This window comes from Eubalaena glacialis, chromosome 7 (assembly GCF_028564815.1).
Source record: "Eubalaena glacialis isolate mEubGla1 chromosome 7, mEubGla1.1.hap2.+ XY, whole genome shotgun sequence".
NCBI classification, from domain to species: domain Eukaryota; kingdom Metazoa; phylum Chordata; class Mammalia; order Artiodactyla; family Balaenidae; genus Eubalaena; species Eubalaena glacialis.
In genome coordinates this window covers 68,621,172-68,633,219 of record NC_083722.1, presented here as the reverse complement: position 1 = coordinate 68,633,219, position 12,048 = coordinate 68,621,172, and the positions used below count along the sequence as shown (strand labels likewise).

At 47.6% G+C, this 12,048-nt stretch overlaps 1 protein-coding gene across 3 annotated transcripts in view; it reads left to right on the top strand.

The window, feature by feature from the left end:
* The window catches only part of MYRIP (myosin VIIA and Rab interacting protein), a 224,192-nt gene that overhangs the window by 146,774 nt on the left and 65,370 nt on the right, over positions 1-12,048 (top strand). For all 3 annotated transcript variants that reach the window (XM_061196590.1, XM_061196589.1, XM_061196591.1), the window contains 4 exons: positions 1,258-1,355; positions 1,578-1,658; positions 2,707-2,850; positions 9,511-9,643. In XM_061196590.1, coding sequence (XP_061052573.1) covers positions 1,258-1,355; positions 1,578-1,658; positions 2,707-2,850; positions 9,511-9,643 — 456 coding nt within the window. The remainder of the gene's footprint in view (positions 1-1,257; positions 1,356-1,577; positions 1,659-2,706; positions 2,851-9,510; positions 9,644-12,048) is intronic.

The following is a 12,048-nucleotide window of genomic DNA, read 5'->3' as shown; positions in this document are numbered from 1 at the left end:
GGGAGCACTGAGTGTGGTGACAACTTAAATTTTATAGACTCTTCTGATAGAAACACTGGGGAAATTATGTGTTCACTCAGCCACCTGAGGGGTGCCGAGCCCTGAGCTGGGTTGCCCCTGTGTGTCTCTGTCAGGACTGTCACAGCCAGCCTGTGATGTCCTCTTCAGCTGCCTGGCTAGATGGCTTTGACTTTAATTGGGTTGGTTTGGGAGATTTTGTTATGTTTGCCAAATGCCACTTTCTGTCCACATGTATGTCTTTAGGAGCCTAAGAAGCTTGAATTAAGTATTTTAATTGAGGGATTGATTAATTAATGAATTGATATATTTACACCTTGTCTCATTCTACAAAGAATCTGAGGCGGCTTTCAGGAGATATGCATGTGTTAAATAATGCATGACTAGAAGATTATAAATGGAAACAGGAGGTTGAAGTCGGGGAAAAGGAGACATAGGCAAGCAGCCCCTGCAGACCTCTGTTCTTGAGCCTGATGTGAGTCGGGCTTCTGGGGTGAACTGAGAGGAATGACAGAAATTCTCACTTTCAAGTAAGAAGCAAAAAATCTAGTACCTCCAGGAAGCAAAACTCTTCCAAGTATTTGACTTCAAAAAGAATTTTGTCACCTGCAGAAGTCCTTTGACTTGGGAAAACTTCCGTTTGTCACCATATGCAAAAAATATGTTCACTAAATATATGATAGCATTATTTTTAAAAATCATGTTGGCTTGTGTTTATCTCACTTTCGTGGTTAAAATCATGGGATTTGGAGACAGAGAGCCCTGAATTCAAATCTCAGCTCTCTGTCTCACTGCGCAACGTTGGGTGAGTTATTTGACCTCTCTGTGCTTCAGTTCTCTCACCCATAAAACGGTGCCTACTCAATGAGTTGTTGGAAGGATCCACTGTGATCATGTATGAGACACTCGGTCTGCGGCCCAGCACGTGGTTGAGCTCGGCAAGATCGGCCATTGTTATCGATAGTATGGGTTTAGAGTCTAAAAAATTCTTCCATGGATTTTGTGTTTGCATTAAACCATGAGCACAGCCCTTAGAAGATTTCACAATTTTCCTCCCTATCATTATAATGATACATTACATGCACAAAATAAAACATAATCTTTATCTGAGAAAGTAGATGAAGAACCGTTATTTCCTTATATTAAGTCCTTTTGTCCAGTCGTCTTTAAGCCACTTTGTATGTTTTGGAGCTTGTCCTTGCCTTTCAGAAAGCGGTCTATGTTCTGTTTCCTGTCTAGGACATAGCATGATGGACACATTGGCTGTCGCCCTACGGGTGGCTGAAGAGGCCATCGAAGAAGCGATCTCCAAAGCAGAAGCCTATGGGGACAGCCTGGTATACCCCCCACCCCGTCACAACGTCTGTCTGGGAGGGGGTGTGGGTGGGGTCCTGGCTGCCAAGAGAAAGTGCAGGTTGTGGGGAAACCATCGTCATGATAGCCATCCTTGACTAGAGCCTATCCTCCCCCTGCATTTGTGGTCAGGACTCCTGAGAAAGCGATTGCCAAGTCTCCCAAACACACCCACAGCTCACGACATTCTCTTCCTCCCTCTGCAGGACAAGCAGAATGAGGCCAGTTACCTGCGGGACCACAGGGAGGAGCTGACTGAGGAACTGGCCACGACCATCCTGCAGAAGGTAGGTGGGCCCTAGCGTCCAGATGGCTGCAATTTACCACCCTGGCCTGGACCAGGGCCTTTGGTGAGCAGAAGAGCCGCCATAGGCGCCTTTGTTGTCTTGGGCACCATTTCTTCTGTTCCTCTCACTTTCTCCATTGTACTCTGGGGCTAATGCAGAGGGGTTGAATTGCACTGCAAAAACTAAGCGGTGTGAACGTGGTTGCCTTTAGGGATTGAGCTGGTGGGTGAGGAGCCAGGAACCCAGCCCAGAGACCTTCGTACAAATGGACTCATTAAATCCAAGTGGCCATGCCCAAACTAGCAAGCGGTGCAAACAAGTTGAAGCCTTCCCTCGTGATGCTTGGTATCTGCCCCCTCCTTAGGGCTTTCAGACACTTCCTAAAGTCAGGATGTACAGCCAGAGACTCTGGGTTTGCGATCCACTTCCACTATTTATGAGCTGTGTGTCCTTAACCGATAACCCCTGAGCCTCATTCATCATCTGTAAAATGGGGAGAGTTATAGTACGTAGCTCTTAGAATTATTTTGAGAATTAAATGAGGTAAAGCATATATGGTGCCAAGCACAGAGACTGGCACACAGTAGGCACTTAATAAATAGAAGTTGTCAGCATTGTAAAAGGACTACTTGTAAACTGTAAAGTGATGTAGAATGTTCAAGGCTTTAGTTGTGCTGTTTTATCATAAGACAGACCTGAAATCAGATGGTATTCTGTTGAAACTAAACTCTTTTTTTTTTTTTTTAAGATTTTTTTTGATGTGGACCATTTTTTTAAAAGTCTTTTTTGAATTTGTTACAATATTGCTTCTGTTTTATGTTTTGGTTTTTTGGCCACGAGGCATGTGGGATCTTAGCTCCCCAACCAGGGATTGAACCTGCACCCCCTGCACTGGAAGGCAAAGTCTTAACCACTGGACCGCCAGGGAAGACCCTGAAACTAAGCTCTTACATGGCTAAACATTTCCCAGAGATGGTCCCAGTTACCCCACATAGCACTGGAGCCCTCTCCAATAATGTGTCCCCTTTGTCACCCGCCTCCTCCCCAGATCATAAGAAAACAGAAGAGCAAAAGTGAGCAGCACGTGGAAGAGGAGCCGGAGTGGCCACAGCCCCAGAGCTGCCGTGCGAAGGCAGCTGACGAGGGGACCACAGCCTCCCCGGGAGGCCACCGAGCTTCCACCACCTCCTGGGTGAGTCCCCACGCCATGCCGGCCCACCCCCTACAGGTGCCCTGCATGTGTGCAGGTCAGAGCCGTTCTCCCCACAGAAATGGGGACACCACGCTTAACATCTATAGTTAGCACATGTGCCCGCCAGACAGCCTGAGGTTCCTGAAGGGCAGGGAGAGATGCAGAGAGCGCTGAGTGGGGGCCAGGAAGCCTGTGCTCTTACACACATGGAGGTGGGTTTTTACACAGAGACCAATCTGGGAAAAATAACGATGTCAGCAGGCTTTTGAAAATTAATCCTGAAAAGAGTTGTACTGAGTCCCATGGGAAAAAATGGCTTTCTGAAGGCCAGGTGTGCTCTTACAACTTGAGCACTTGCTTTACTGAAACTGAGAAATGATAACGAGAGAATTGCCACTGCCTTCTGAGGTCACATCTGGACGTGGGGGGAAGTCGGGGTGTGAGTAGACCTTTGTGTTCATCATCCCCAACCACAAAGCACAGTGTCCTTCCTGTGCCCCGAGGGTCTGGGCCTGCCACGTCTGCGGTAGAGTCACCAAGCCCGTAAAATCCTTTGGTATGTGTTTAAGCAGCCCCGGCAAGGACGTGTGGAAAATGGGATAGAGGCTGGGCCCTGGGTGTGGAAATTCAGCAAGAAAGAGCAGGACTGGCCAGCAGGGCTGGTGTTCTATCAGCTGCAGGTGCCCACAGTCATAGCACAGGGCAAGGGACAGGGCAACACACAGGTGCAATTTAAAACTGGAAAGGCAGAATAAAAAAGAATGAAATGATGCCATCTGCAGCAATGCGGATGGACCTAGAGATTATCATACTAAGTGAAGCACAGGGAACTATATTCAATATCTTATAATAACCTATAATGGAAACAATCTGAAAAAATACATATATGTAGGTGACTCACTTTGCTGTACAACTGAAAATAATACAATATTGTAAATCAACTATACTTCAATTAAAAAAAAAAACTGGAAAGGAAGACATGGGAAAAGCACCCCATCACACGTTATTTCTTTTACTCTCCACCAAAAGGTGGGGACAGGTATTATTGGGCCAATTTTATAGGTAAAGAAACTATAGTTTTAGCATAACTTGCCTAAGCTCCCACAGCTAGTGATCAGGGGGGTCGGGAGTTGAATACCTTTTTCCTGTTCCAAAGCTTTTGATCTAGCTTCCTCCTCTAAAACGTGAAACCAATGGACTCGATCCCTAAGGTCCCTTTCATCCCAGAGGTTCTAGGTCTGCACTGTCCAATATGGTGATCACAAGACACAAGTGACAATTTAATTAAAGTTAAATTTAAAATCCAGTTCTTCAATCACACTGGCCACATTTCAAGTCCTCAACAGCCCCTGGGACTGGTGGCTACTTTATTGGGCAGTGCAGATACAGAACATTTCCAGCCTCCCTGAAAAGTTTTCTTACACAGCTCTGGTCTAGGAAGCTAGATAAAGACGGCGCGAGAAGCAGAGGGCATAAAAGCAGAAATACTTCTGGAGGCTGGCCAGAGCCTGGACGTGAACCAGCAGGCCAAGCCTCGGTTCTTGGGGACCTCGAGGAAGGTGGCTCTCCCACCTTTCCACGAGCCGTTCTCGCCCCAGATGCTCATCTTCCTCATCTGCCTGAGCCCCACTCCAGGGGCGCTGACTCATGGGGTCTGGGGCGGAGCTGGGCATCAGTACATTGACCCAAAGCTGGCGGGGGATGCCGGGAAGGCTGCAGGCTTAAGGATGGCCTCTTCATGATATCTTCGGGAGGGCACCCTGACCTACAGACCCTGGATGGCCCTAAACCAGTGGTCTCCTGGCAGTGCTTCCTCCTTTATCCTCAGTCCTCTGAGGACACGAATACCCTGGCTCCAGGGGTAACTATGCAGAATCCCATAACACTGCAGGCCTCCCTCCTTGGGCTTAACTGCAAAACCCAAACTTAATCCATCCCCACGCTGACAGGATTTCTCATCTATTCTCTTGAAAGAAAGTTCAGTGTGATTGTTCTCTTTTTAATTTCCTCCTTTATTGTGTGGTTCTCTGCCAGTAGGGGGGTCAGTGCAATCTAGCTTTCAAAGCCTTAAGATGCAATATCCTGAAAGGCACCAGTGCAGGGGTTATAATTCATTTAGTGCCTATCTCTTTGGGCGCGTGTATATAAAAAGTCGTCTCTGTATTAATACGGTGATCCTATTGATAATAATGATGACAGCAGAGGCTGGGCATACGCTATGCCCGGGGACTAAGGTGCATCTCTGTCTGACTCTGTCTCTTCTCTATCCTTCCCTATTTTCCTCAGCCTTTTCCCTTTGTGCTTTTGTCATTTTCCTCCCTCACGTTTGCTCACTCCTTTAAATGACTATAGGGCAGACCTAAAGTATTTTTCATTATTGTTATAATTATTGGATTGAATTTAATGACTATGCCCGACCCTAAAAATACAAAGCAAAGCTATGTCTCAGTTGTTATTCATATGAACACTGTTATCGATCCCTTTGCCCATAAACCCTTGATACTAAAAACATTCTCTCCCTGTTTTATGATGTGGGCTCCTTGAGAGCAAAGACTTATTTTGAAGCCATGACTGGTGCCCCAGGGAGCCTGCCCTGGTGGCGATGATGATAATCATTGCAGTCATAGCAACAATATACCATTCCAAGAAATACAGGTAGAACAGGACGCTGCTGCCCACACGGGGGACCAGCGGCTGCAGAGGAAGCTTTAACAAAGGTAACTGATGATCACACTGCAAGTTTTGCCTAGAGCTTCAGAACCAGCTGGTTTGGATGGCAGGTCCTCCTGGGTTGGAGCATGTTAGCCAGGAGTGCCTTGTCCCCAGGCTTTCAGCAAAGGGTGTCAGGCACAGCAGCAAGAGGGCATGGAAGAGCATCACCTCGGAGCCAGACAGACCCAAGGTCAAGCCCTGCCTCCGCCCTGCACCAACCTTGTGCTTGGGCAAGTTATTCCAGGCTGCCGCAACTCACTCATGTGCACCCAATTGGACTGAGTGAGGGGATGGAGGTCTTGCCCTGGCTCAGTGGCAGAGCTTAATAAATGCTATTATTTTGACTGATATTTACTGAGTGCATTCTGTGTGCTAGACATGGCACTGGTTCCTTTCTGTGAGGAAACTGAAGCTTAGAACAGATCCTCCCAAGATCCCACATAGCAAGAGGAGGAGCTGGCATGGACCCTACCCAACACACTACCCATTCATGCCCAAAGAGTTATGAGGCAGGGCCTGTTTGAACTTCTCAGTCCACCTTTGCAAGGCTTTGCTGGCATGCTAACATTCCTGAACCCATGGACTGCACCCTCCATGCCCAGCCCCCCAGCATACACATGCAGACACTGTAACTCAGGCCCACCTGACCTGACATCACCAGCCCTGTTTCTTCCATGGACCCTAGGGTGGGTAAGAGGAAGAAAAACAAAAGCTGTGGGTGGGAACGTAAGGGTGGGCACAGAGGGCCCAGCCAGGGAAACAAGGCAAATAAATTAATCAAGTAATCCCATCACTTCCCGAGAGCCACAGAGTTTGAACCAGCTGGCAAGTAAAAGTGTCGTGGTTGCGCCATCTTCTGGGCAATATGTTTACTGCAATGAGTTTGTGGCAAAACTGGGTCTAGGGTCTGGGGCTTTTCCACCCTGGCTGGAGACAGCAGGCCAGCAGTGTCCTGAGATGTGCTGGAGTCAGCTCTTTGGGGAGTCTTGTGATTGTCAGGGTATAGCTGTTTTTCCTAGTGTGAAACAATGGCTTGCCTGAAATAGATTACAAAAGCCTGGCATCCTCAACTCATGAAAAACATAGATCCCATCTTCCCTGCTGGGACCACAGAAGGACTTTTCATTTCTTGATCTTGGCTTTTGTAGGTGAGGGAGCATTTTTGTCCTATAGAAATGGAGCCCAGCCACCTCCTACAGCCACACACATACAGAAATAAAATATTGTTTGAGCCACTGCAAAATGAAATACTATCATTTCCTCTCTTTCAAACATGTATTCAGTGATTTACAGTGAGAAGTTTGAAGATAGGAAAATAAAGACCAGGGTATAGAAAACAGCTCAGGTGAGGCTGCAGTAATACTGCACCTGGCAATAGGCCATCAGCTCCTTAGGGCCACACCTGTGTCTTACATCCTACAAATTCAGTCACAAACATGGAACCGAGGGTCACACCCAAAAGACCATCCCTGTCTTCAAGGAGCTCACAGTCTGTGGAGGAGTCGATATGTTGGAATGGGACTGTAGGAGAGACAGGAAGAGCCGTGTGATCACACAGAAGGGGGGTCTTCTTGCCAGTCCAAGGTGGGAGGCGTGTCAAGGGTATGTTCCCCTGAATACATGGGGGTTTGCCATGGAAGGATTTTTTTTCTTCAGTTTTAACAACTTCACTTGCCAACAGACTGTCACCCTTAATCTCTGCCTCTGTGATAGCTGCTCATCATCTGTCAGGGATTTCACAAAATTATAGATGGCTCCCTGAATACCCAACCCCAAGAAAACCTTGGTTGTTGTGAAGTATCAGAGCTGTTCAGGGCGCTAGAGACAGGGTCAGTGCTTGCTGTGCCCTCGGAATGATGGAACTGGTACCCAACTGAGAGCCACTTGACGTGTGTGTTAGCTTTTCTCTCCTCCAAGTAAGACCTTGCCCTCCATGACATAAATGAGGATGACAGTGGGCTTCTTCTTTGTTTCTCTTGATCCCCAGTGTCATCCAAGAAGTTAGTAAGATCATCATCATCATCATCACCATCAGGCACTTCTGAAAACCTATCCTGTAGCCCACCCCAAATCACATTCACTCCACAGTAAACATTCATTGATTTCCAGTTCCGTACCAGTTACTGTGCCAGGGGCTGGGGATGTCACCTTTAGCAGTCCATTAACCTCCCTCAGTTGCTTGCACCAGGCAAAAAAACAGATGTTGCAATAGAGTGTCGTATAACACAGCAAGAATAGAAGCCGCCAGGACCCTCAGCCCAGCTTGAGGAAGGGGGTTTCCCATAGACCGTGGCCTGTTTGAACTGAATGCACACTGAATCTCATCTAATCGATAAGGGGGAGAGCTCCTCCACTCCTGGGCTGCATTAACCTGTGACCGTGCATCGAACGGCAGGTCTGGAGACCCCTCATACTCTCTTCTGTAATCAAAGGGGTGGGAGGCAGTTTGTGACCCTTGGTACACAGCTTAAAGCGTTCCGTAGTTGTTATGCAAACCCATCTTCCTCCTGGATCGGCCTCAAGGTCTTGTGAGGGGAAACAGAAGAGGTTTCCTATGACTCTTTCTGGACCAGAACTGGCTGTACCACCCTCTCCAACAAAGTGTGCCAGACGCCCTATGTCTGAGGGCTGCTGGGCCCTGGCCTAGCCTGCGATGATGGTGATGCTGGGCCTCGATCCTCAGTCCTCTCTGAGTCTTTTCTCAGACTGGTTAACCATCCTTCGGGGCAAGGCTACAGAGTGCATTGTCCTCTCCCAAAACCCTGGTCATCATGCTCAATTTTCTCACCTATATATCCTGGATCCGGTGTTTGCTATTCTCCTTTGTTATTCTCAAACACCTTTTTAAAGCTCATACTTATTATGCAATTACTGTGTGCAGAGCAAGATTAGGTTTCTGCTTCTCAACAAATTGAGTCACTCAGCCAAGGTGTTGTAGCAGAGGTGGTCTTGGAGCCCAGATACAGCTGAGTCCTGAGTCCAGCCTCAGCTGCCCGAGGGCCCTGCCCACAGCTCTCCAAACATGCTCCCCTCTTGTCTCCTACTCTCAGGACCTGGGGCGGGAGAGGAAGAAAGTTACCAAGATGAGCCAGTTCCTCCCGGGAGAGAAGGCAGCAGGGCTGTTGTTGTTGAGGTTGGCCAGCTGGTGGCGCCAAACTGCCTGGGGCCTGAGTCGGAGATGGGTACTTCGCTTCCTATCTCAGAGCCGCTTTCGTTCCTGTTTCACCCATATAGAAAGATCAAAGTAAATCACCAATAGAAGGGAATTCTTTCATTAAATGACAATGGAAAAAATTGGTCTCTTTCTGTTTGATGAAATTCCCTACACAGAACATTTGAGCTTCAGATTCTCAGTATAACATTTGTAACATATAGAAATGATACAACTCAAACATGTTTCTTGTCAGTCATTTGAAATCCCTTTTCTACCACTTGCCCTTAGGTTAGAGTTTATTTTCCTTTTTTTAACTAAATGGGAATGTGTTGCAAAGGCTCTGTCTGGGCTTGTGGACTGATCATCCTTGGTTCACTTGTCTATTACAGCACTTAGATTGTGCTATAACTTTCTACTTACACTGCTGAAATGCTCAGGTTTGGAGGTCTTTGAAGGGATGCTCTCATTTTCATCACACACAGTTGGCCCTAAGAAATCTTGGCCAAGAGAATGGCTGGGTAAACAGGAGCCATGTGAGAACCTGCTCTGTCGGATTCCACCACATCTCTGATGCTTTCTGGCAGGCCTGCGTGCTTGCAATGGAATAAACAGGAACCATGTGTGCCATTATATGGCATGATGCACTGATCTGCAACTTCTAAACCTCAACACGAGAAAAGCCATTACCATCAGCTGTGTCTTCTCCATGCGGTGGGACGCCTGCGGATCTGAAGGCACTCCTCCTGGGGACTGTGCCTTACAAGATCACCCCTTCCCCTCTTTTCTTTCCACAGCGGTCACAGTCTGTGTTCTCACTCAGCAGAGAAGATGCCCTGAGGACCTCTTCGCTGGAGGTTGCATCGAGGCAGCCAAGGGAGGAGGAGGCGTGGCCCAGCTGGAAGAGCGTGGACAGGCTGGATGAGACAAGTAACTGTTCTAAGCAGCATGTGCTTGGTCTGTGGGTTTCAAAAATGCTGTTGGGAGGCTTCTCGGCTGTCGTGTGGTTGCTCAGCCCTTCCTACCATCAGTCTGAGTGGGGATGTGTCCATTTGGGACAGCTGGGCCACCAAGTCATGAGGTCTCTCGCACAGCACACAATATATAATGTGGTAATGTTTCCCACATGGGCAGTTTTCCTTCTGAGACCCGTGAGACAGTGGGCAAGTGTGTTCAGATCACTTGGCTACACAGCCCCCCTTCAGCTACGTGTTCTATGTGGACTAGGAGAAGGTGTCTTATTATATGTAGGCCAGGAACACCAATCCAACCTAGCAGGCATTCACTTCAGTATCCAAGATACCACAGCTAATGTGGTCCTCAAACATTTGCAGGGCTTTTCAACTACTCATGGTAATAAGTGTCTCCACACCATAAAAGTAAACAAATAACAACAAAGAAAGAGCATTTCAAAGTTCAGACTTAGAAACTAACAAATTTAGGGGGTATTATAAGCACTTCTAAAAGACACTCCATTTCACAAAACCATTCCTGCTGAATTATGAGCATTCCAAAAAAATTTGCAAAGGATCATGGTTTTCAAAACATGATTTTGTGCATAAATTTCTCTAAACGAAGGCACCCATGTGTAATTTATCAGTTCCATAGAAACAAAAAACTTAGTTCAACAACACACACAGAAAAATGATTTCTTACTCGGCTCAAAAATCCATGCATCTCTCAGGATGAAGATTTAAAATAAAAAATATAAAGCACTTGTATGGAAAACTGCTGGTTTTTCCGAGGACTGCTCGGTCCTTGACATGCTAAAATGTCCAGGCCAACCCCAGAAGTCTTGAAAGATGTCTGATCTGTTTAGCAGGAAGCAGGTTATTCCCTGGGGACACTTCTCAGTCTCAGCAGAGCACAAATGGAGAACAGAGGAGGGCCAGAGGCAGAGGTCATCTTAGAAGGGTAACGTCAACTGGACTATTTTCAGCAGTTCTGTTTATGCCTCAGGGGAAGGGTTGGCTCTGGAGCCTGTTGGTCCATGGTTGAGGTCAGCTGTAGGGGACACTGTGGGCTGAGTAAACCCACCTTCAGTCTTCAGTCTTGACAGTGCTTACAGCAAGTAATGCATGTCCCCCCTCCAAACACATTTTCACTTCGTAGACCTTGACTGAGCATCTGCCATATACACAGCATGTGCTCATTGCTGGGAAATAAAGATCAGGGGACAGTTCCTGGTCTTGAGTTTCTGTGAGTTGTCTACACAATCATGAAAGAGTGAGAATTTGGAGAAAGGAGAGGATGGAGGAGAGCAGGGTCCCAGAGGGTGTCCCAGTGCATGAAGGGAATATGGTACTGGAGCCCAGGCAGAGCTCTGAGAATTTCCCACAATGCAGCTTGACAACCAAGGTTTTCATGGGGTTGGGCATTTATGGAGCCATCCCTGCTTTTGCTGAGATAAAAATTGGCCAACTTCTAGCTTTCCCAGAGCAACATGCAATCTGGAATTATAAAAGGCAGAAGAAGAGAGGAGCTGGTGATGGGCAGACCCCAGCCCACCATGTAGTGGGTGTTGGAGGTGGGCCCAGGACCACATCTACAACACAGCCAACCCTGGAGGCAGGCACAGAGTGGCATCACTAGGGCCTTCTCTCTTTGGCTTCCTCCCATGGCCCCAGGAGAGGCTGCAGACAGCTGGACTCATGTAGAGCCACACATCAAGTGTCCCATCTTCCCCTGCAGCCTGTGGGTGCCTGTGTTCACAAGCAAGTGGTCTTTACCAGCCCAGGATGGGTTGCAGAACTGGCCAGGGGCTGGGGGTCCAGCAGTGAAGAAGAGGCGGCCCTGCCCTCAAGGAGCTCATGGTCAGGGGTGGGGGATGGGGGGCGGGATAGACAACCACAAAAATAAGATATAGTTTAAGTGTTAAAAAAAAAAAAGAAAGCTTTTTGGCAAAGCTCAGAGAACAGAGTAGCCAGCTCCTCAAGGAGAGAAGGCCAAGGGTGTGCCACTGAGAAGAAGCATCAGATTCAGAGCCCCAAAGATGGTCCCGAGGGCAGACTTAGTGACTAACTGTAAGGCCCCAAGGATACACCTTTCCCCTGATAGTGAATGCTCCACTGACGGGGCAAGTCTGCACGTTTGCATCATGTGGGTGTCTGTTTGGCTTACCCCAGAAGTGGACCCTAATACAAAGATCCGAGAGACAGCAGAAGCAAGAAGAACTACAATCCTGCAGCCTGTGGAACAAAAACCACATTCACAGAAAGATAGACAAGATGAAAACGCAGAGGGCTATGTACCAGATGAAAGAACAAGATAAAACCCCAGAAAAACAACTAAATGAAGTGGAGATAGGCAACCTTCCAGAAAAAGAATTCAGAATA